At 38.6% G+C, this 24,587-nt stretch overlaps 3 protein-coding genes across 4 annotated transcripts in view; 1 reads left to right on the top strand and 2 right to left on the bottom strand.

The window, feature by feature from the left end:
• Positions 1 to 181: 181 nt before the first annotated feature.
• Positions 182 to 2,501, bottom strand: LOC117467525 (uncharacterized). The gene is made up of 3 exons (XM_071201689.1): positions 2,185 to 2,501; positions 1,951 to 2,107; positions 182 to 869 (listed from the first exon to the last, which is right to left on the bottom strand). Exons 1-3 carry the CDS (start codon positions 2,293 to 2,295, stop codon positions 712 to 714), a joined length of 426 nt encoding a protein of 141 aa, XP_071057790.1. The 5' UTR covers positions 2,296 to 2,501; the 3' UTR covers positions 182 to 711.
• Positions 2,502 to 4,448: 1,947 nt separating this feature from the next.
• On the bottom strand, positions 4,449 to 17,478 carry cfap99 (cilia and flagella associated protein 99). The gene is made up of 17 exons (XM_034111181.2): positions 17,386 to 17,478; positions 12,257 to 12,408; positions 11,774 to 11,918; positions 11,576 to 11,670; positions 11,380 to 11,486; positions 11,122 to 11,299; positions 10,919 to 10,999; positions 10,640 to 10,708; positions 10,429 to 10,515; positions 10,233 to 10,321; positions 9,124 to 9,328; positions 8,804 to 8,945; positions 8,559 to 8,710; positions 8,274 to 8,479; positions 7,964 to 8,156; positions 6,910 to 7,835; positions 4,449 to 4,540 (listed from the first exon to the last, which is right to left on the bottom strand). The coding sequence occupies exons 1-16, from the start codon at positions 17,405 to 17,407 to the stop codon at positions 7,728 to 7,730; spliced, it is 2,031 nt and encodes a 676-aa protein (XP_033967072.1). The 5' UTR covers positions 17,408 to 17,478; the 3' UTR covers positions 4,449 to 4,540; positions 6,910 to 7,727.
• Positions 14,078 to 24,587, top strand: part of zfyve28 (zinc finger, FYVE domain containing 28) — a 28,515-nt gene continuing 18,005 nt past the window's right edge. The window contains exon 1 of one of the 2 annotated variants that reach the window (XM_034111178.1): positions 14,078 to 14,452. In XM_034111178.1, coding sequence (XP_033967069.1) covers positions 14,417 to 14,452 — 36 coding nt within the window. In that variant the 5' untranslated portion in view covers positions 14,078 to 14,416. Of the gene's footprint in view, positions 14,453 to 15,348; positions 15,416 to 24,587 lie in introns of those variants that run through there. The other variant, XM_034111180.1, reaches the window with a different exon arrangement.

Raw genomic sequence — 24,587 nt, 5'->3', positions numbered from 1 at the left:
AGTATAGGCCGACTTGGATTTAAAACCCTGGTATTTATTTTTTAATGGTTATGATAGTAGTGGTTTTCCAGGATTGGGTGAATTTGTTTAATACTGCCTCATTTTCTATACATTTAAAACATATATTCTATTTGGCAATCAAATTCAAATAAGTACAAAACAGTGAGAAATGAGGCTCAAATTAATTATTTGTATTTATTTTTCCTTTATACAAACATAACTTTTAAAAAAAAAAGCAGATGAAAAACAATCAGCAATCATGGCAGCAACCAGTTTACACCTCTCTATAGCTGTGGAGCTACAAGAGTTATTGGAAGTAACCACAAGTCTATCAACACATCAGTCAGAAGTAAATCAATTACCTCTGTAAAAAAAGTGCTTTTCATAAGACAGAGAGGTTCCCACAAAGTCAAGGAATGCATCTATTTTCACCGCTCAACATAACTCTCATAATCCATTAACGTAGTTTACAAAAGAAGCATGTTTGTCTCTGAGTGGAACAATTGTACCAGTGTAAAACTACAAAAGTTCAGAAAAAAACGTCTGTTTCTTATATTAAAACGTACCAGATTTTAAAAAGCTGGTGCATTGTCAGAGCACTCTCAAGGCACCAGTCCAGTGTTTTAACTTCGTACTCCTCAATCAGTTATTGTGTCTTTAGTTGGGACCCATAACAAGATACCAAGCACAGCTAAGATGAGGTCCTCTGTTTCACCAGCCAGCATACACAGGTTCTGCATCACAGGGGACGCCATAGTATCGACCCTGAGGTCGCTCTTTGCCTAATAGTGGAGCTCGTGCTACAGTCAACTCTCCATCAATGTCCCTCCGTCGACGTAGGACCATTACAATTATGAAGAGTACAGCCACTGAAAAAGAACACCAGAGGATGTTACAGGAAATGTTCATTTACAGTACTATTGATTACACATACGCCAATATTATACTGTGAGCATGATTCCTATTTTAATTCATTTTGTCCAGTGGGAATGAAGTGGTCTCAGTTTAACAGGGGAAAAAAACAGTTTTCATTGTGCAAAAAGAAAAGTGTTCTGTTTTTGTGAGAGATATTAGTGTCATATATCATAGCATACCTTAGGCCTACAAAAAATGCTTAGTTTATATATGAAATCTGCAGTACAAAGCTTATATTTTTATTAAAATACATAACATAATAAACAAAACAAAAGATAATAATAATTCAGAGCAATTCAAAGTCCTTTCACTGCAATTAATTTTTTTCATCTTTGCTCATTTCCTAATATGAGTGAGAAAAACATGAACTGTGCCGTTTAAGCTAAAGAAAAAAAGGAAGCCATATATTATCCAAATGGAGATATAAACCATCAATATATCAAACAAACACTTTTAATACTTACTTTAAATAAATGTTTTTGTGTGTAATTAGATTATATATATAATATATATATATATATATATATATATATATAATCTAATTCCCACATATTGCAGCCTGAAGCTTCACAACTTTAAAGGTAATCAGTTTGAAAAGCATAACTTTAAAGCAATGCTTTTAAACATGTTGTTAGTTCAAGTTTTCTTTGCTATAACATGAAAAACAATATTAAACCCTAGCTGTCAGGCTCATTTCATAAGTATTAAAAAAAGAAAAGCATGCAAGTAAAAGCCAAATGAAAGACTTAAAAATATGCAAGTTAAAATATAGCGCTAAAATATAAACATGAGTGGAATCGAGTGATACATCTGTGGGAGACAGTACTGCATAAATATGATTGAATAAACTGAATGTAAACAGAAATAAAGTAACTGTCTATGCAATGGAAAAGTAATATATATATACAGAGATGTCTTAACAGTAAGACAGTATTACGTTTTGAAGGACAAAGTGACAGAGTTTAGGCAAAATACATTTCAAGAGAAGCTCTAAAAACTTCAGAAAAACATACTGGATAGTTAGGTGTTACTTACCCCCTCCCCCAATTACTAAAAGGGCCAAGGTGACAGGAGCCAGTTCACACGTGTCCCCTTCTTTGCGGAAGAAAGTCTCCATGCAGTATCCCGGAGACAAGCTGCCCTCTGGACAAAAAGCATCGCTGGGACACTTAATGGGGTTCACATCTGGACTCTGAGGAGAAAAAACATGTCAACCAACATATGCAAGATATTTGTTTCCTCTGATTTGTGTTGACGTGCAGTACTCACAGGGCAGTAGTGATTCTCTGGACATAAATCACAGTTCTCCCTGCCCCAGTTGACTTGGTAGAATCCACTGCCACAGATTTGACACATCGTCTGATGGGGAAGCTTGTGCATGCCTATTTAAAACCAGATATCACCTGGATGGATATCCCCTTTTTTATCATGAGCTGCCACACTGATACACATGACTCTTTAGGCCTTGTAGCATTAAGTTAGCATGATATCAATTACCTGGCCGACACAGTGTGCAGCCCCTTGCGGCAGACTGCAAAGCTTCTGTTCCTCCAGGACACATCTGACACTGGCTACAACCAGAGGACCTGAGAGAGAGACACGTTTGTGACTGTAAATGAATAAACTATTATGAATTTCATAGCTGTCACAAGTAACTTTGAAAAATGTGAAAGCTGATTATTTTAAAGCTGTTTAGAGCTTGGTCTAAAAGTGTTAACAGACATACAGTATAAGCCTGATAGGACTGATGTTTCAAAGGTTAAAATGGGATTTTATCTGTATAAATAAAGGTTTGAAATGAAAAGAAACGCAACATTTACATTTGTATATCAGTGACTTACTTGCATGTGTTGACTTGAATTTGTGTAGAACATTTGGTTTTACTTGCATGCCCCCAAGGTAAATTAAGACTCCAAAAAACACAGTGAAAGTCTTGATATAGCAAAAAGAATGCTGTTTAACAACAGCTAAACTACATCAAATCATCCGTTTACAAACTCTCTGGTTCAGTATGAGTCTCATCTGCGAGTACTGTTTATGCACAAGTCTATTAAATAATAAAGTTTAAGCAAATATGAATTTGTTTCAGAAGTAATGAGCATATAATTGGATGAATAAGATATCGACTATAATGGATGAGGTGTGTGAGAGTTCATCAACTGATTTATTGTTATAGTTTTTCTGTTGTAAAACGCTGGCCCAATGTATTTGAATCATTATGTTTTTGGATTTTCTTTTGGATCTTTCACTATAGATGCATGTGAGAAAAACAGTTTTCAACATGAATGCAGGGTAACACACGCTGTCGCTGAGGCATTGATAAAAGTCATAGTGCCTCAAACTACTGTGTGTGTGTGTGTGTGTGTGTGTGTGTGTGTGTGTGTGTGTGTGTGTGTGTGTGTGTGTGTGTGTGTGTGTGTGTGTGTGTGTGTGTGTGTGTGTGTGTGTGTGTGTGTGTGTGTGTGTGTGTGTGTGTGTGTGTGTGTGTGTGTGTGTGTGTGTGTGTGTGTGTGTGTGTGTGTGTGTGTGTGTGTGTGTGTGCTGCCAAACAGTACCATGGGATCATACAATCATGTGATGTTGTTAGATGAAGTGATTATCCAAACACAGCGATAGTTAGGAGAGTTTCACAAAGATTTCTGGGTCCTAGAAACAAACCATAATAGAAACAGAAACCTGGCGGTGACATTTAAGTACAACTTACTTGCAGAAACTTCCCTGTGCACATGGCAAACATGAAGTGGAGCTGTGCTGCGAGGAAAAGAAACCTGAAAGCAGTAGGCAGAAAAGAACTCAGCACATGTGATTTGTGTTTTCTCTCAAATCTTTGAAGATATCAAACTATTTTGAGATACAGATACTCTAATCAGTTGCAAGCTAATGTTCATTTATAATTTACTTGACATTTAACATAAACAAATCTCATTTTTGACCACAAGCATACTGTTGGTTTTGTCTGAAAGCATATCAATAGTTAATGATTTACAATTGATGATTTTTTTGTTGTATTCAGCTAAATAAACACACCTGCTGGACAACTTGTGCAACTGTCTCCACCAGTGATATTGTTGAAGGATCCAGTAGGGCAGGGATTACACAAGGGACTTCCAGTGAAACTGTGCAGTAGTGCAAAAAACACAAGACATTGAACAGTGAACTAGATGGTAAAGCCAATAAAATCCATTAGAAGTCAAAGTAAATGTAGAATGTGTGTCATACTTTGTGTAGAAGCCCCGGTTGCAGGGCAGACACTGCTGCTGTCCTGCTAGCGGCTGATAGAAGCCTCTGTTGCATGGCAGGCAGGCACCAGGAAATAGACACAGCCCGGGGTCAGCACAGCATGCACACAGCAGGGTGTCTGGGGAGGGATAGGGAAGCATTTTCTTAACTACGACTTTACTGTTTACATCTTAAAATGGTGGCTTCATGTCAGATTAAACAGTCGTTGACTCACTGTTGTCGTACTGCGATCCCGGTGCACAAGGCTCACAAGTAGAAGTGTTGAGCGCAAAGCAGCCTGGGGTCGTGGTGAGAATCACGGGAGTTACTGTCGGATCAGTCACATTCTCCATGAAAGTGGTGTTCATCACTGCAGGAGCTAGTGTGGTCTGGCTCACCACCATGCCTGGAGGAGAAGGACACTGTCTTTCAATTCTGACTTCTGGTAGTGGACTGAAGTAGGAGTATTAATAAATAAAATCAATCATGACTGGTTTTTAGTTGCCTAATATGATGCTATATCAGGCCTGGTTTAAATCCAGCTAGGACTTGTACCCAATCTCGCTTTTTCGACATGATTTGTGTCATCACTCTACTGACACAAAAGCCATAAAATGCACACAGAAAACTTGAAAAAAAAGTTATGTCGGTCATAAAAACGATCAAATTGAATTATTGATTTGACCTGAAGTTGACATGTTGCAAAGGTCATGCAAATGTCTCTTGGGCTTTTGGAGTATATCTGTTGCTGAATGTTTAATACAACAATAGAAGCAAAAACTAAGTAAGTTTTTAAAAGGATTAACAGGGCTAACCTGAGACGTTTTGGGCCTATGGTTTATTGACATCTATTTACTTAAAGGTCCCATGTCATGGCTATTTCTACTGATCATAATTCCATTGTTGAGGTCTACTAGAATATATTTACATTGTTCACTGTTCCAAAATCACATTGGCTTTCTTATACAGCATCTTTGTATAGTATATTCACTATCTGTCCTACACGCCTTGTTGGAGCTCCCCCCCCCCCCCCCCTATGAGCCCACTGTGCTCTGATGTGTTACAATAGCATTTGTTAGCAACCAGAAAATGACACCAGTAATGACAAACAGATGAGAATGCTGCGTGGGGTCTGGGTGCCGTGTTGGCGGGACGTTGCGGGGCTCGCTGCTCCGCCCTTTGAGGCTCGAGGAGCAGACAGTGTGAGCTGTATTACTGGTGTCGTTCCCTGGTTGTGGCGTGGGGTCGTTGAGACAGCGAGACACCGCTCACAGCCAGGCTGTGAGTGTGTGGAAAACTGTGAGTGGAGATCCACGGAGCCACGGGTGAGAAAAGATAAGGCTGAGTGATTGTGTGTGTGTCAGGAGCTCCACGGATTGGTCCATTTGGACCTGGGTATCGTTACGTCACTATACTCAGGAAGAAAAAAATGGAAAAAGAGAAATCTCCAACGAGGCGTTCTGGGGCAGCATAGACAGTTATTTTCTGTGTTAGAGTTTTACTCGCTACAGGGTGTACTTTGAGGGTTTGTGACTCTGCAGTCCGTTTACATGCAGAAAAAGCTACATAACACACAAGGGGACGGGTAATAACTGGAAAAGCATGATATGGGACCTTTAACAAATACATAATCAACCACATTATAAGTAATTAATCTGATCTCTCCTTTCCAATCTCTGCCTTCCAGATTTCACAGGTAGCTTGCTGTATTTGTGATTTTTCAGCTCACATCTTAGCACACTGAAAAATAAAAATGCAGAATACCAAAGTAGATTTTCTGCTGTTGTAGTGTCAAGTAGACATTTCTGTAAAAAGGTAGTCTTGGAGAATTTGAAATTGAATGTATTTACATTTTCAGCCATTTACAGTAGTGCTCTTAGTTTTAAAGAAGTATATATTAAGTATTCAATCATCTCCCTCATTCTCAGACAAGCATTGAATAAGAATCCAGTGTCTGGAACTAAACAAAAAAAGATGCAGCAGGGTGGTTCTCCCGGTATAAAATAGGTATTTAAACTGTAGCTGTGTTATCGTGATATCTTAAATCACTCCACAAAATCTACCATTGATATTCCTTGGCTATAACCACGGAGAAAGTGAGAGCAACAGGTATAACGACTTTAGTAAAACAGAGCCCATATTGTGTTAGTAATCACATTAGCCATGTGCTTAAGTGCTTTCTTCAATATGAGCCATCCTCCTCATTAAATGCAATTATTCAGAAATGGGGTCATGTGATTTCTCTGGTTTTCTGGGTTGGCAACATTTCTCTCTCAAACTTTTAGACACAATCCTTTGTTATACTAACAGAACGTTATATTCTTAAGTATTTAGCAACATCATATTCAAATCTTTGTAAAACTAGTCTCTTTCAGACTATTATTGTCATACCACATGATACTTAGTTTTAATATAACAGTTATTAACGGACCAAACCAACACAGTAGGCTACATTATTCTGTGGTCATTCTTCATGAGGAGAACGTTGGTTGTGAAAGGATTTCCAGCTAATAAACTTTTATTTTAGAAAGATGTGTCCCACTTTTCACATTTAGCTGTTGTGACTGCATGACATTTGTATTCAATGTATAGTTATGTTATGCTTTGATTGCTTTAAAACAAGTATTTAACAACCTTACTTATCTAAACATAATATTCCATTTCAATTTTGATCAGTGAGTTTACACTCTCAATAATGATTATTTAGTAGACCTATATAGTGCCCACTGTGTAGCAGCATTACAGCAGTTATGGTCGGTTAAGAGTCAGGCTCACCAATGAAACAAGCGGCGCATATGGCAGGCAGAAGTCCCCGGCCCTCCATCCTCCAGATAATATCGAGTATATCTCCAAACAATGTCAGGACGCTACAGCATCCCTGACAAGTGTCCCGCGAGCTGCCTTTGTTTTTAGAGAAGACGTCAGTGACGCTCGCTCGCAGTGGGATCAGTCCTCTCATCAGTGTCATATGACAAAATACACATCATGTGATTTTGCTTTACAGGGAAAAACTGTAGAAAATGGGCCGGATTCAGACAGATCTCCTGATGTTACACGGAGCAGCCACCAGGGGCGCCTGTTGTGTGATTAAAAGAAAATGTGTGGCAAAGTACAGTATATTCTGTATAATTACTATCTATTAGTAAACAGACGATACATACATAAAAAAGATTTAAACAAATATGCAGTTTTGATTTCATATATTCATGATCTATTTCTGCTTTTCAATGGGAGGTATTCTGGCATGATGATGACTAATAATGAGTAAAACATTTTACAGTAACTTGTTGCCAAAACAGACACCCATCAAAAACAACACACAACTTTTTAGGGAAGGGACATTTTCTTTGTAAGTCATGAGTTGAAGGTCCACATACAGGTTGAATCTACTACGGGGAAACATTGGTGCTATTTATTGTACACCTCAAATAACATCATTTCTGGAAATAAATCATAATGGCACTCAAACGTTTCCACAGCCATTTTAATTTGAAATGTGTCAAAGAATAGACAAAAAAATCCTCCCACACGTTTCTTGCAGACACTGATGATCTCTCTGGTCTAAAAAAGAACATTCACAGGCCTATGCATATTTATGTCTTGAGCGTTTCTGTCTGAGAAACAACAGAAGGAGCGTCCTTCTGGATGTGACGCTCGAAGCTCAGCTCCAATTCCTCCCAGCTTGTATCAGTCAGGCTTTCCTGGCAGTAAAAGAAAGAGAGAGACGAATATCATTTACTGCTGCTGCCATGTGAAATAGCAACACTAACAAAAACAGACAACATACTGAGAGAAGTCAGTTCCTCTTTGTTCTGGATTTCACACTCACTTTGTTGTGTGTCCCTGTGTTTCTAACAGTGTGTGCTGCTGTCAGCTCAGAGGGTTTGGCCTTCTTGCTTTGAGTTTGTTTCAGTCTTTGGCGCTCTTGCTGTTTCTCTTCAAGTTTCTTCTGCAGCGCCAAAATTGTCTCATCATGAGTCATCGCCTGCCGATGAAATGGCCTGGATTTCCTCTCCTCTTTCCTGCAACATGCCAGAACACCTCATGACTGTGTGGGGGATATTTCAGTGTTTGTGTATGTCTGCTTTAGCCTCATATTTTCCTACCACAATCAAATGAGAGCCAAATATTTTCCTGACCTGATTGCAGCAGCCTGTGCCAGCGCTCTCCTGTGGAGCTCGATGGTGTCCAGCTGCTCCAGCAGCAGCTGCTTCTTGTTTTGCTTCTCCTCCAGGATGTGCTCCCGTTTCTCCTGCTGCTCTGTCTGCTGCGCCTCCCCCAGCAGGGCCAGACGCTCCTTCAGCTCCACCAGGGACATCTCCCCCAGCAGCTCATGTCCTGCAGTCTGACATGGCACAATCGATTCACAAGAAGTATGTGAAACTATCTCAAATGTTATGGCATCCATGCCTTCCTTCACCCACCTCTGTGTCGTCAAAATTCCTCACTCTTATGTGAGGAAGCGATTGAATGGCGCGGATTTCACGGATGATTTCAAATTTTCTACTGAGCTCTGCTTGTGCTTCCTCCAGTGCTTGACGTAGGAGCTCCTGTCTTTGCTCTGAGACTTCTTTCACTGTGAAGTGTAAGTGACATTGATGAGAATGAAAAGGAAACCATGGAGAAGAGGCCATTGCATCACATGTGATGTGAAATAAGGAGGCCTTACCTATACTTTGCTTGAATTTCTGTATTCTCTCTTTAGCTGCTTTTGAGTTCTTGTGTCCTTCTGCCACTTGTTGCACTAAGTCTCTTATTTCCTTTTCCTCCTGCATCCTTTTCTCCGCATATGACCGCATCAGCTGAGCTCTCTAAGAAACAATAAAAGCCACATTATCCATGCATAATTGTAAAGACCTTTCTTTAAAAGGTGTTTGCAGAGAACCCATAACTGTATGACACGTTTCCAGTCTCGTTACAAACTTTAAAGCACTATGTTATCTTATGTTAATGAATGTTATTGTCATTTGTCAATGTATCTTTACCCACCTCTTCTTTCTTTAGCTGAGCAGCCTTCTGGTTGCGTTCCATTATGCGTGTGCGGGCCATAGCTGCCTCCTCATAACTGATGCGTCCCTCTAGGTGTCTGCGCTCAATCTTGGCCAGCTCTTCCTGAAGGTCCCTCTCACGCATCTCCTTCTGCCACTGGAGGAAAGACGAGGGCTCACGTGCCCCTTCCACCAGACGCTCCATTCTAAACACAAATAAATGACTCAACGTCTGGCAGATCCAGTCTTATTCCAAACTCAGTTTTATAGCCATATATGGTCTTTTTCTGCTAAAAATCCAGGCTTATTCTACCTTGTTTAGTCTAGTTAAAATTGATTGATTAAGGATAAAGATATTTTTTCCACATTCGTTATATAGAACATCTCAAGAAAATGTAAGCACAAGTATTTTCAAAATGATCAGTTATCAGAAACATTATAATTTGAATGTTAAAAGAGTTTTGCCTTCTATTCCAGTACTGTCTTATGCAGGATATAATAGAATATATCTTTGTTGTCATGATACAAAGTATACAACATTTCTTTGGCCACTCTCACTGCAGTAAAAATATATAAAATAAATAAATAAAAGTGGTAAAAGCAGAGGTAGTAGCGATGACAGTGCAATGAGATCAAATTAAATGTCAATGTGCATATTTAAACTTACAGTCTAAAAACGTTAAATGTACAAAACTGTATAAATGTAGTAACTGTGTGAGAGGTGTTTGGTGCAGTGGGTTGTGCGTTGGTGTTTGGGTCAGGGGGTCACAGGTTCAAGCCCCACTGCAGTCAGCATGTCGTTGTGTCCCTGGGCAAGACACTTCACCCAAATTACTCCTGGGGGGATTGCCCACAGTATTGAGTATGTAAATCGCTTTGGATAAAAGCGTCTAACAAGTGACATGTAATGTAATGTGTGTTCTTAAAGGTTTATAGTAACCAAAGGATGCAAGTAAAATAGCCATAAATATTTGTAAATGGTAGTGTTTGTAGTCTTTGAGGGGCGGAGGTGTGTTTATGAATGTTCACAGTTGTTGGATACTGATCAGGTTCGAATACATAATGCCACAAACAAAGGTCAAGCAGTGGCAGTTGAAAGTGGCGCTGTACCTTTGCAGCTCCTCCTCCACCTGACGGTCGTACAGCGCCCCCTGCCTCAGGATGGCTGCACTGTTGAGCTTGATTGGCCAGCTGTTAGTCTAACAGAGTCAGAATTAGGATATCTATATTAGTTGATATCCTTCACTATTAAGCTGAAGACTGATAGACTGAAGTAAGTTATTACATCACGTATTACATACGTCACCTTATTGCTGGAGGGATTTTCAGAGGAATGAAATGAATTGAATTTGAGTTTTGAATCCAAGTCCTCCTTAATCTGAGACATCGCTCTCTGCAATACAAATGATGGTTTGTCAGAAATGTGAATTTTGGACTTTTCTCAGTGTTTTATCTTTTTAAATTAACTTTTAAATTAATCAAAAAAAGATTACTAAAGCACAGTCAATAGCCCCTACCTTGGTGTGTTCAGACTTCTGGGGATTAACACACCTGAACTGTTTCATATTTGCCTCATAGAGCAGTTCCTTTGGTAAAAGAAATAGAGGTCATTAGAAAGGCATATAACAAAGCTACCATAAGTTATGATAATAATAGTATCCATTAGTAAGTGTTTTGATGTGCTGGAATGTAATGGTTATTTGTGTTTTACTTAACGGTTGCATGTGATTTACATTAAGTTTTTTTGTACACAGTTTCCTCCCATCTGGTGATAATAGTAAAAGCAGATATTTTACCTCAGTCTTTTGAAGGTTCTTTTGTTTGATCTCCTCGATCATCTGCATCTCCTTTGGAGCCTTGTATGTGCTATCTGGCACCTAAACAAACAGATTATATGAGCCTCAACACAATGATAAAGTATTGTCTATATGGTCTATAAAAGACAGCACAGAAACTGTGGGACAATGTTTGGAAATATATTATTGTAAATGATACTGACTGGTTTAGATTTTTCCTGCAGAGGAATGACCTCAGGCACAGGCAGAGGTCGAGGTTTAGGTTTCGTGAGAGAGAACTCCTGAGGCTCAGTTGTTTTGATGTGAGCTTTCTTGACCTGAGTCCCATGAGATATTTTGACGGCAAGCTGGTCCAGGAGAATATCCATCTCAGGGCGCCATCTAAAGGACACATATTCTTTGATCCTTGACTTTAAAAAAAACATTGATTTCCTTCAAAAATATTTTCCTTCTCTTCTCACCTTAGCAGAGGGCCAACCCAGAGTTTCTCAACATAGGCAGCCTCGTAGATATTATTCCACTCGTCTTGTATCCACGTAGTGAGGTTTGTGAAAAAGAAAGTCAGGAACTATAGCCAAACACAAGACACACACTGTCACACAGGGCAGAGTATTATGGTAATTTCCCTATGAAACAACAGTGATAAGAGTTTCTTACTGTGTGCATCTTCTTGATGTCCAGAGATTTAATAATGTTACTGAAGTGCTGAAGTCCAAGGTCATCAAGAGAAAAGGTGGCGAGGTAACAGATGACTGAAGAACACAATAGTATTATAAACATGTAAATGGAAATCTTGTTTTATTTAAAGTCCAATTTTGATAAGAATGTAGGAGTTTGTTTGGTTCATTAACTTACTGACAAGCTGGCTGCGATCACCTCTAGATAAGCATCGTCCATTCTGGCCATAGAAAACATTGACAACTACGTCCAGTAACTTTGTTTGTTCAATGCATCCAGAAACTACATCAAGTATGAACTTTTGATGCACAGTATCCATGTTCTGTAACAAAAAACAACAAGCAGCCTCAGGGAACCAGTGATATAACTATTTGATTTTAAAGACATATTGATTTTACTGCACTACTACTCTAGTACTTTAATAACCTGCATTACTTTATAGATAAAGTTGCTAGCAAATACTCAAGCAAAGTACAAGTGATACCTCAAAATTGTACAGTACTTGAGTAAATGTAATTAGTTATTTCCCACCTCTTATTCTACATGAGTACTTTTACTTTTGGTACTTTAAGGCTTTACTTTCAATACTTGTGTAAATGTGTGTTTGTACAATTTCCAATGTTTTACTGTAGTAGAAAATCTGAGTATAGGCCAATTTACCTGCAGATCCTTTGAAGCTTCTTCCATGAAGTCATCCAAACACTGTCTGCCAGCTCTGAACCTATCGAGCAGCACAATGGCCTCCTTGGCAAGCGATCCATAGCTCGATGCCATTTTGTATCGATCCACAGAAAGCCGGGGGAGATTGATAACTGTGGTGAAAAGATCTTTGCTCAGATAAATGCTCCACAAAATACAGTATATATCCTCAATGGTCACGTGGGCTTCTCTGCTGTTTAAAGAGTAACATCTTAGTTCTACTTGAGACTGGTTAAAGTGTTGATAAAATAAGATACATTCATAGAAAGTTTTACCAGATAAAATTCACGGCTTGCTTTCAGCGCACACAGTTGCCATGTTCAATCGTTGCCTAGCAACCCACTAGCGTAAACAGAAACGTATAGGCCTGCCTGAGTAATGCCTTACAAAAACAAGGATTAGCAACGTTAATGAAAATTAATGAGGTTTTTTAAAAAGTATTATTAGTGGGCTGTTTTGTTCAACAGATTTACAATATACATGGGTTTAATCCATCGGATGCAGATTAACAGTGTGACATCCTGATCCTTTGTTGGCTACCAAAACAATTATTATGACGTAGCTTGTTGTGACGTTTGTGCGAGCCATGCGCCGCCTTCAAGTGCTGTTGGAAATGTTGAAACAAGCACATCAAGTGACAAATACAATAAGGAATGAGGAATTGCCTGCTGATAAAAGTAATCAGATTAAGGCAGCAGACTTGTGTGTGATGATTACAAATAACTGTTGTTGGGAAAAGTGACTTCACATCAGGGTTTCTAAGGGGCTATTGGCGAAAAGCTGATTACTGGACAAATCACATGGAAGCTGAGGTTCTTTAGCCTCACAATGGATCATCTGATTTCCTGCCGTAATCTGATTAACATAAATTGATTATCGTGAGCATGTAAACAAAATCACTGGGTTGCCACTCTTTAGTCACATATCTGATAATAAGTAAAGAAACAAATTAAATGTCCCTCTCCACTCAGAAATATCAAAAACACCATCATCTGCTGAAAAGGGGATTTTTTCTTTGTGTACATACAATAATGAGTGAAAGCAATTTTGGAATCCAATCATAAACTGAAATGAAAAGTACACGTTTAATATAAGGGCCTTAAATCAGCAGAACAAAAACACGGAGAATTGTGATGTAGTCAAACTTTTGAAATGTTTTTATAAATTCAGATTCACATAATCTTGATTTTGAATGAGGAAGAAGTTATAGGCCTACTACTACTACTACTACTACTACTACTACTACTACTACTACTACTACTACTACTACTACTACTACTACTACTACTAATAATAATAATAATAATAATAATGCTAATTATTATTATAATAATAATAATAATAACATTTTTATGTGGATCTTAAAAAAACAAAGGAAGCCTACAACATCATTCACAAAAACAATTAGCCAAATTAACAATAGCCAAATTCAGATCTAGAACTGAAGATATAAACATTGTAAATGAATGAACAAACACCATTACTCAGGAAAATAAATCAAATAAAAGTTTATTTTAAGAAGAGATTGAAATTGAGTTTGCTAGCTTGAGGTCCGTCTTCATGTTTTTTATAAACATTATTTGGTAACTGAAACGAATCATTACTAAAAGTCAAAGATTTCCTTTTATAAAGAAACTGGATGGGGGAATTTAGAAAATAAAAAAAGTTCCACTGCAATTCTTACATGGTCTGTATTTGTACAGGACCAGGAGCGTATGGGAGCTCGGGGTTTGGGATTGGCCCTTGAAGGCATCAGTTCCTGGGAAAGTGGGAGGTGAATGTTGTCAACGTGAGTGTCATCCAGTAACGTTAGAGGCTCAGAGCCGCCGGAGCTCGGTCTGTATCGTCGGGACTTGCAAAGTGGCCGGGCGGGGGAGACAGGCAGCCAACCTCGGGATTCAGGGAAGATGGAAATAAGTCGTTTCTTTATAATATCTGCTTTGTACGCGTTCAGAGCCGCGTTGTAACATTCAGGACAACTTACCGTGACTGTGTTTTTTTACATTTAACGTTTTGGAACCCAGCAGCGCGAAGCTAGCTTAGCTACCAGCTGCCGATAGTGTCAGACACTCAGGTACAGGAGAGGAGAGGAGGGTGACAAAGGAAGGTGGCGAGGGAACGATGAACCGCTTTCGAAAGTGGCTGTATAAGCCCAAGGTAAGTTATCTTCGATTCACACGCTGTGTCAGCTCTGCTGTCAAGTCATTTTTTATGCATAGCTCTGAAGATAGCTAGCCGATCAGTGTGGCTGGTTAGCCTGATCACTTCATAAACTGCCACACATCTGCTAACGTTAGCCTGTGTCCCTGATGTTATTAACCAGCACATATCCCTTTGTTGTTGTTGATGATACTTTAGTTAGTCGGGGATAACAATGTTACAGTATGACAATGCACACTGATTGACACGGATTGATTTACTGTTGCCTTCAGATGACATTGTCATTATTGGTATGTTTTGTTGAAGTGATTTTCTTATGGGTTTATAGTCCAAATTCATTGTAGAACCGTCTAATCAGTCATAGTCCAATAGCAACAATAAAAGCATGAATAATGAATGCATAATGACAAAAATGACTGAATGAATGAATAATAATAATAAAACACAAAAAATAAGAAATACAAACCAATATACTTTATGATAAAAAAAGTAAAAAAAAAAAAGTTAATAGCATTTTAGGGCTGCTACTGATAATTACTTTCCTTCTTTTTTAAATCAACTGATTAATCTTTATGTGTAGAAAATAACAGAAAATAGTCAAATAAAACGCACATGTCAGTTTCTTTATGCTTGAGGAGAGTTGCTTTATGTCATACCGAAATATATTTAACTCACTATAACGTAAGACAAAGTAAAGCAGAAAAAACACCTCATAACTGGGAAGCTGAAACTTGAGAAATGACAGAAATGGGGAAATGACTGATACAAATAATTGTTATTTAATTACATGTGTTATATTGTATAGCTTTGTTGCATTTGATTGGGTTATGTTTGTTGATGTTTGTTTGTTGTAGACCCCACCTGAAACTGGATCAATTGTAGTTAAAAGCAAAACCTGTTAAATCAGCTGCTGCTCCGGACCAGGACACACCGTTTGAAGGCACAATCATCACTTTAGGGGTGAGCTCCAAATGGATGTGCTGAGATTCTTTAAATCAAGCTCAGAGTGTGGAAACATGCCTGACACAGCAGAGGACGTATTGAAGGCTTGATCGCCTTGTTAAACGAAGAGTTTAATATATGCCAACTGCAGCACTTTTTTTACAAAATTGTAAAGCACTCAACTCAATGCGACAACTTGCACACACAGTGGTAAAGTTGTCACTTGTTTTTTAGTGCTGTACCATCATTAGTAGTTCTTAAACATTAATTAACACATATTTCGTGACCAAGTTGCATTGAGAAACCCCTATCTGGTTATTTTTTGATCTTTGGGTGTTGTAATATCTAATGTTGGTTTAACACTCTATATATGCACTCATCACCCTGTCTCACTTTCTCATGCTCTTATGCAAGGTTCTCGATTTACTGAGAAGAATGAGTATATATTACATTGAAAATCACTTGCGAAATGATGCATAACACTTGTACTACACAGTGTTCTAACGAAGCCTCTTCTGGTGGATGGGTAAACAAGTATATTATTAATTTATTGCAATGCATTTATATAAAACAAACATTAGTAATAAAGAACATATAATTCCCTCACTTTGTGTACTCAATTAAGAATCTTGACTTTTGATAAAGAGCCTGATGTTTTCTCCCTAGTTGACTCACAGGACAGGCTTGAATAATGTGTTAGTGCGTTTTATGAGCTGCACATAAACAAGTCCCGAAAGCAGAATTTTCTGTTGATAGAAACCGAGGAGAATATACTGCAGACAGCCTCTTAAACAAGCTGGTAAATGTGATGTATTGTTGTGTTTCTTGGCAAAGAAAGTCACATTTTTTACTTTACTTAAAAGATTTGTCAACATGAATTCCTAATAGGCAGTATTAGTTCATATGTCAGTCTCTCTGATAAAAGAAGACAGCTGCATTTCCATATCAAAGAATCACAGTAATTGGGAGTTTCTGCAACAGCAATGTCAGACAGGGATCAAATAAATTGCCTGTGATTATATATATCATCCACCTGCTCTTTACCACATACACACACTGCTCTTTTCTCTGTTTAACCATGTTTGCTGTCACAGCATTATGGCGCTCCATTGCTGGGTTTAGGCCTAAGTGTTGGGGTTCACCAGAGTATTGTCGCATTCATGAGTGACTTCTGACCCTGTGTGCTGAGCTATTACATCAGTGCCTTTTCTGCCAAAACACAGTTATGGAAGGTATTAACGGAATTACACATAAGTCTGTGGGTTTAAAATGATCGGTTCTGCCTCAAAGTAGTGAGGAGAACAGCACTAAAAGGCTTAGTAATTACACCAATCGGTATGAAAAGACAACAGTAATGAAAGGACGGCTCAGATCACGTTATGCTCCTTTTGTTAACTGGCAGCTAAGTAGTTTGAGAGAAAATATTTCTTTGGTAATTAAAATCTGTGCCCACATATTCTGGCATTTAGGGTTTAACACCGCATAGCATTACCATTTTGCATCAACAGTAAGCAGTTTAATATTGAACTATGTTCTCCTGGAGACAGAAAAGTGTCGATTCAGCATGTTCCCTTGACTGAAGCAGAGCTATTGATATTTGCAGAGCTGCTCTTTACTTCCCCAGATAAGTCCCACTGTGGAGGACTTTCTTTTGCCCCGGCTGCTACACAATCCCTTCCAAGGGTGTGTAGCTCTGTGCGGGACATAGTGTACCTGCCTATTCTCCCTGAACCTGCCATCAAAGTGCCCCTTTCTGTAAAAAGTTAAATGTATAGGAATGGTTTGTCTTGCTCTCCTGTAAGGGTGTGTGGGGAAGGCTGTAATGGTTATCTCACCCTCTTAGTAAAGATATTTTCCAAATTCCTGCAAGGCCTTTAAACTGGTTCAACATGTTGTTATGTACATAGTTCACATTTCCACCCCCCCCAAATATCTACAAAGGTGATCTTACTACTGTGTATTTAGTGCACTTTTATTTGACTACTCACGAGTTGAACTTTGACCGTACATTCAGCAGGTGAAAGTTCCAGAAGGGTGACACCAGGGTAGAAGTATCCATAACAATCCGCTTCAGCACACTCCCCTGCAGTCCCAAACAAAGATGAGACCTGGCCTAGCAGTCAAAATGGCCACTGTCTCCTCGACTCTCATTCATCAGCAGCAAACTTGGAGAGAGCGAGAGAGCGAGAGAGAGAGCGAGAGCGAGAGCGAGAGAGAGAGCGAGAGAGAGAGAGAGAGAGAGAGAGAGAGAGAGAGAGAGAGAGAGAGAGAGAGAGAGAGAGAGAGAGAGAGAGAGAGAGAGAGAGAGAGAGAGAGAGAGAGAGAGAGAGAGAGAGAGAGAGAGAGAGCTGGACGGACGTGTACACTTCCTGTCTTGGTTGTTATTCCATCAGGCATTCAGGGGCTGACCTTCAGCTCCACACAGCCTCATCAGTCAGGGTGACAGCTCCTCCAGACCGGGTGCACTCACCTCCGTCTACAGGACGCTACTCATTTGCCTCTGTTCTCCCCCTCGCCTCACTGGACAGTTTAATGCGTGTGGGTACTAGCTGATACTTTGAATTCTCGAAATTCTTCGAAATGTCAAACAGATATCGGTGTGTAACAATAGGCTGTTGTGTATGTGATCATATTTAAAGCTAATGCCTGATTACTTTGATAATGTCATCTAATTCTGACAAGTCACTGATTCTTGCTAACTTTATTTTTGAAAATATAATTATGGTCATTTTAAAAGAGTTGACCTTAACGTAAGTTCCCAGCTTATAAGGAGATGTTCAGTTTAACCTCCTAGTTATACCTTCATTCTTTCATTTTTAATAAATGTTCTTATTTCATTTGATTTCAATAGTGTTTTTTTAAATATTGATTTGGTTTTACAAAATGAAGCGCATCAAAAGCTACATTTCTGCACCTCAACTCCACATGCAATAAATGCATTTAGATTTCAATAACACTTTTTGTTTGTAAAATGTCTGTTATGCAGATTTATATTTAATATGGAGTAAAATAAAATAGCAGTTTTGGTTATCAGAAAGTTGAAGATTAGAATCCTCTCATCTCGAAAGACCTCATGCCTCCTTGCCCGTGGTTGGGGGTGCTCTCTGCAGCCAGAGGGTGTGACCCTCTCTCTCTGACCCTTGGCCTTCAGAGCTGTCCTAGTTATTGGGTTAACACTTGATAGAGATGTTTTCCTGAGTGCAGACAACTCAAAGTAATGGATTAGCACATTATCATTCAATTACAAAAATAGGATAGGCCACTCAGAATTATTTGGGAGCCTTCCTGACATGCACATGCATACATGTAAGGTTTGTGTTAGTCATTTAACATGCAAGAATCATATACTCATCAGTCCAAAGCAGAGAAATGTTATTTTAAGTTAAATGTGAGCTAGTCCCTGTGGATATAACCCTTTCTCAATGATTCTAAATGTTATATTAATTCACCATTTACCGTTTGATAAAAAATGAAAGACATTAAGCATTAAAAAAGAAAAGCTAATAAAATAAGCATTAAAAGGAAAAATACATGGATAAAAGTTACAGTGCAGTCTCAAATATGAATAGTTCAATTTAACATCAAAAGAAAAGTTACATGGATAAAAGTTACAGTGCAGTCTAAGATATGAATAGTTCAATTAAAAGCAGCGACAAAGAGAAAAGTCTTCAGCCTGGATTTAAAAGTAGTCAGAGTTGCAGCGGACCTGCAGGTTTTTGGGAGTTTGTTCCAGATATTTGGAGCATAATAACTGAACGCTGCTTCTCCATGTTTAGTTCTGACTCTGGGGACAGAAAGCTGACCAGTCCCTGAAGACCTGAGAGATCTGGATGGTTCATAGTTTAGCAGGAGGTCAGAAATGTATTTTGGGCCTAAACCATTCAGTGCTTTATAAACCAGCAGCAGTATTTTGAAATCTATTCTTTGACACACAGGAAGCCAGTGTAAAGACTTCAGAACAGGAGTGATGTGATCCACTTTCTTAGTGTCAGTGAGGACTCGAGCAGCGGCGTTCTGAATCAGCTGCAGCTTCCTAATAGATGTTTTAGTGAGACCTGTGAAGACACCATTGCAGTAGTCCAGTCTACTGAAGATAAAAGCATGGACAAGTTCTTCCAAATCCTGCTGTGACATTAGTCTTTTAATCCTAGATATATTCTTTAGGTGATAGTAGGCTGATTTAGTAACTGTAAATTGTGTGTGTGTGTGTGTGTGTGTGTGTGTGTGTGTGTGTGTGTGTGTGTGTGTGTGTGTGTGTGTGTGTGTGTGTGTGTGTGTGTGTGTGTGTGTGTGTGTGTGTGTGTGTGTGTGTGTGTGTGTGTGTGTGTGTGTGTGTGTGTGTGTGTGTGTGTGTGTGTGTGTGTGTGTGTGTGTGTGTGTGTGTGTGTGTGTGTGTGTGTGTGTGTGTGTGTGTGTGTATATATGTATATATATATGTGTGTGTGTATGTATATATATGTATATATATGTATATGTATATATATATATGTGTGTATATATGTGTATATATATGTATATGTATATATATATATGTGTATATATATATATTAGGGCCGGGACTTTAACGCGTTAATTACGATTAATTAATTACACAAAAATTAACGCGTTAAAAAATTAACGCATTTTAATCGCACTTTAATCGCACTTATTTTTGCACAGCGGAACGTTTCTCACTGGATGAGTTTCAAGCGTACCGATTATACTGGAGCACCAACTAACGTTCATGACTTCAGCATGGGACTTCAAACAACAACAAACCACGGTGATCAATAGTCAAACATGAACGAACAAGCTGATGAGACCGCTTTGGTCGGCCCCGTGGATGGGACATTTTGTTTTAAAAAACGGACGGATGGAAGCGTCGACAAGAGCACGGTTGTGTGCAAATTATGCAAAAAAGAATGTGCATATCACCGCAGCTCATCAAGCCTAAAGTATCACCTAAATGCAAAGCATGTAGCAGCTAGCGTGGACGTTAGCCCGACTCAGAGTGCAAGGAACCACACCCTGACCCAACCCACACTCAACCAGATGACTGGTTTCAGGGCCAGGATAAGTAAGTCCACGTCTGAGAAAATAACCAACTCCCTGGCTCACTGGATTGTCACTGGGCTCGACATTAAGGACTGCCCGATGGCCCGGGGCCATCTAGTATTTAGCTCGGGCAATGAAGCCTCACCTGCTGGTTGCCCGATCGGGCAACCTATTATGCCAGTATCATGCAGCTCGCGGATCCAGTAATGAGTGACCCGACAGTAAAACTAAACATATCTACAGTATAACTAGTTTAGGTAGTTTGAGAGGTAATTAAAATAGCTACGTGTGATATTCTAACCTGAAGTGTGTGTTACTTTTGTTCCGCTCACCGCTGCATGCGATCATGCAGAGCTGCGTGTCGAGTCTCGACTCGTCAGCAGCAGCTGATCTCTCTCTCCCGTCAGATTAGACTTCACTCGCGTTTATGTCCATATCGATCAGATGCAGCTAGTTCTAGCTAATGATAGACTACCTGCTTATTAAAAGACAACTACACAATAAGTGTCGCTATGCAACTGGATGAGGCCACAAAGTATAGCGCAGCATTATGCATTTGTTTACATGCCCACCGGAACCCCGAGGCATTACCAACAGATCAACGCACAATCAACCCACACAGGACATCTCTTTCTCCACATTAAGTGTTAGACATTAGAGTTGACTATTCTTGTCTGTCACATAAGTGGCGCAACTGAAGCGGTATTGCTCTAAAGGGAAATTATTTTGACCGAAGATATTTAGATTTGCCGGCTAACGGGAACTCTGACGTGTGCTTCGCGGATGCGCTCGGCTCCTCTCGACTGCTGCTCGGGTCTGCTCGGTCAGCTTCCGGATGAGGAGGCATTCGTTCGACCAATTTACAGTAGTTAACATTACAAACATTTTTAACAGGGGCCATAATAGTGTAAATAATGTTTGTTTTGGCAGTTATAACTGAATGTAATGTTTTCTACTTTTTTCCATCTGGGAAGGCATTTGCCTTCATCAGATGGAAAGTGTTTTGACCAACAACTTAAGTGTTTCTTATAGCTATGCAGGAAGCGAGCAAACACAAACAAGAACAAACAAACAAGTGAAATGAAGAATACAATTGAAATTGTACAATATAATATTGTGGTGGTTCATCTTATAATTCAGTCTAGAGAATGCACCAGACAGCAACTAAGACCTGCAAAAATTAAAAAATGTCTAGGGGGACGGAGGCCCCCCAAACCCTTCGTGCCATTTCGTCCGCATGCATTTTTCAGGGCAATCTCTATTGGGCTCAGGGCCATCTGTAAATTAGCTTAGATGGCCCTGTGCTTAAATATGCGATTTTAAAAATGCGATTAAAAATGCGATTAATTTCGATTAATTAATTACAAAGCCTCTAATTAATTAGATACATTTTTTTAATCGAGTCCCGGCTCTAATATATATATATATATATATATATATATATATATGTGTATATATATATATATATATATATATATATATATATATATATATATATATATATATATATATGTGTATATATATATATATATATATATATATATATATATATATATATATATATATATATATATGTGTATATATATATATATATATAGCCAGATCCTCTTTGTGCCTTTAGGCCATAAAAAAAAAAAACAATGGTCGCTCTGTGGTCTGCTCAGATTCTCTTCCCCTCCAGAGGTCACACCTGTGTCTGACCTCGGGTGGAGAACTTTAGGAGCAGAGGAAGGGGGAGATTCCGTCTAAAAATGCAAACCTCTCCATGACTTGTCTTTAAAACGTTCTTTAAGTCCTGTATTAAGTCTTCTGTTATGTAGTGGAAAATCCCATTTAAAAAAAAAAAAAAAATGAAGAGCAAAATAGTTTAGTTGGAAAAAAAAAAAACTTTATTTATTTTGTGTGCTCGTGAACGAGAGAAGGAGAAAACAACATCTATCTTTGAACTGTAATTACTTATCTTAAAAAGATTGCAACATTATACTCCTTTAAAAAAATTGCTCAATTCATTTAAACACATTTATTATGTGCACAATAAAACCTCAACAAGTATATTGATCCTGGCTTAACCAGCGACCTTTACTCTATTGTTCATAAGCTCAGTATTTGACAACTATTAGGATTGTAGTAATGTCTGTATAGACCAATTGTACTAGAAATAATTTGAAACAGTTTAATAAAGAATGTTAAACTATATTTAAACTGTAATTGAACTTCAACGTATATCAATTATCTGATTCCAGTGGCCAGTTGGAAACAGACAATCAACAAGGTTTTCATTTTGCAGCAACAGCGCAAAAGTTTCAATTACTGTCTGAGTATCCTTACATTGCATTTAGCTGACGCTTTTATCCAAAGCGACTTACAATAAGTACATTCGACCAGGAAGACACAACCTTGAAGAAAACAGAACCATATAAGTACATCAGGTTTCATAGAGCCAAGTATTTCATGCATGAGTCTGGTTCTGTCTTATCCTCTTTGTTTCGGAATGTGTTCAATACATTAAGTTTTGTTATTCATTATTACAATATAATACATAGATTAAGAATAAATGAAACAAATAATACAACATTGAGCTGTTTGAGCTTTTCATCTTTACATTATTTATTTATTTTTCTCAAGTCATTTAATTTTGGTGAGATAACTGAAGTTTAGTTCATTTTACCCTGGCTGTGGACTGATTCATTATGAGTTGTTACAACGCATGCACAAGACGGCGGGTAGACAAACAAACACGAAACAATTATACAAACAAACATGAACACTCTCAACAACCAACGGCTTGACAAAAACTCTTCCAGCCTAGTTTTAATCCGAATTAGGGAGAGTCTCAGAGGGGGTAGGGAAATATCTGTTTAATTATGAGTTCCTTCTTATTCATATTCAGCAATTCATATATGACATTCCCAGACCACGTTCAACCACTTTCTTTAGTTCAAAAATGGCAATAATCGCGGAACCAATGACTATATGCTGTTCCAATCTGTTGAAGAGCAATAACTAATTTATTCTCAAATCAACAACCACTATGCTAATTTAGTGGTGCTTTGCTCGTCCCGTTCGGCGAGCAGAGTCTTTTATTTACCCTGTCTTCCAACCACAGCCAAATTTAACAACTCATCAGTTATGAAACACAGCTCCATGTCACATTTCCCGCATACCACCCTTCCCATCTTATAGCCGTTCTGTTTAGTTCCAAATCGACAAAATGGTGTGAGGAAAAGAATATGTGGCACTCTGTGCTTCTCCCTCTCTGTCTGCTCTCCGCAGGGGGTGGGGGTAAATCACACACACACTCCCTGTAGCAGCCGCAGGCGGATTGGAGGCGATGCCTGCTGTTAATTTTAACCGGTTGACCACTGAGACCTCTAGAATTCGGTGATTTTTTTTTCAATACAAATCTATCAGATTGCTCCTAATGCAGAAACTTCACTTTACTTCAGGTAATTTATAATACCGTCAATCCCAAACTCTGGTAAGCCAATCTCAAAATAGAAATGTACTTACCAGCCTCTGAAGATCTTTTGGTATCCTGTTCGTGACGCCAATTTGTGAAGGAAAGTTCTGATCAGCAATGTGAATGGAAGAAATGGAAGACTGGAGTCCACTTTACATCAAACATCGGAATTTATTGAGAGTATACGGCCGGAGCATTGGCAAGGTTTCCACAAGACTTCCTCATGTAAATCCCAAACCAACACTAAAGGTTACACAGAAACACAGCGCAAATCTACACAGAGAATATGGAAGTGGCCTATATTCGCGCTCTTTCCATCCTAATCGATCACACACATGTTTAGAGACAAAGAAAGTCTGTTAAAGTCATCTGCGCAATTGGCCACACTCCCCCACAGGAAGGCAGGACCTTTGACCTGTGCCCTGTTCTAAGTTACAGGCAGGACACATAGGAAAACACTAAAATTCTCCCCTGCACAGATATCATTAAAATATTCTCTAACAATATTTTGTCTTTTTTCAATCCTCCTAACTATAGCTATTCATTATTTTCACAAATATTCATATTTTCTATATAGAAACATTTCTAAAAGGGCTTATCACAATTCCTTAAAGTCCTAGCTGGCATTTTAAAACAAGATATTTAAAAAATCTATTCAAATTCTATCCTCGGAGACCGGCAACTATTTGCATTAGA

The sequence above is a fragment of the Pseudochaenichthys georgianus genome, chromosome 22 (genome assembly GCF_902827115.2).
Source record: "Pseudochaenichthys georgianus chromosome 22, fPseGeo1.2, whole genome shotgun sequence".
In the NCBI taxonomy this organism is placed as follows: domain Eukaryota; kingdom Metazoa; phylum Chordata; class Actinopteri; order Perciformes; family Channichthyidae; genus Pseudochaenichthys; species Pseudochaenichthys georgianus.
Note: the sequence above shows the minus strand (reverse complement) of the source record. Positions and strands in the feature narration are given on the sequence as shown.

Bases quoted from the DNA above. Each gene is read 5' to 3' on its own strand.
- LOC117467525 (XM_071201689.1), bottom strand. From the start codon at position 2,295: ATGCACAAGCTTCCCCATCAGACGATGTGTCAAATCTGTGGCAGTGGA. The intron at 2,108-2,184 runs GTGAGTACTGCA...TTTTCTCCTCAG, and splicing joins CAGAGAATCACTACTGCCCT to AGTCCAGATGTGAACCCCAT. The intron at 870-1,950 runs GTAAGTAACACC...GTTCTTTTTCAG, and splicing joins TTTAGTAATTGGGGGAGGGG to TGGCTGTACTCTTCATAATT.
- cfap99 (XM_034111181.2), bottom strand. From the start codon at position 17,407: ATGTACGGTCAAAGTTCAACTC. The intron at 9,329-10,232 runs GTACAGCGCCAC...ATTTGTGTTTAG, and splicing joins GTGGAGGAGGAGCTGCAAAG to AATGGAGCGTCTGGTGGAAG. The intron at 8,480-8,558 runs GTGGGTGAAGGA...GTGCCATGTCAG, and splicing joins GGAATTTTGACGACACAGAG to ACTGCAGGACATGAGCTGCT.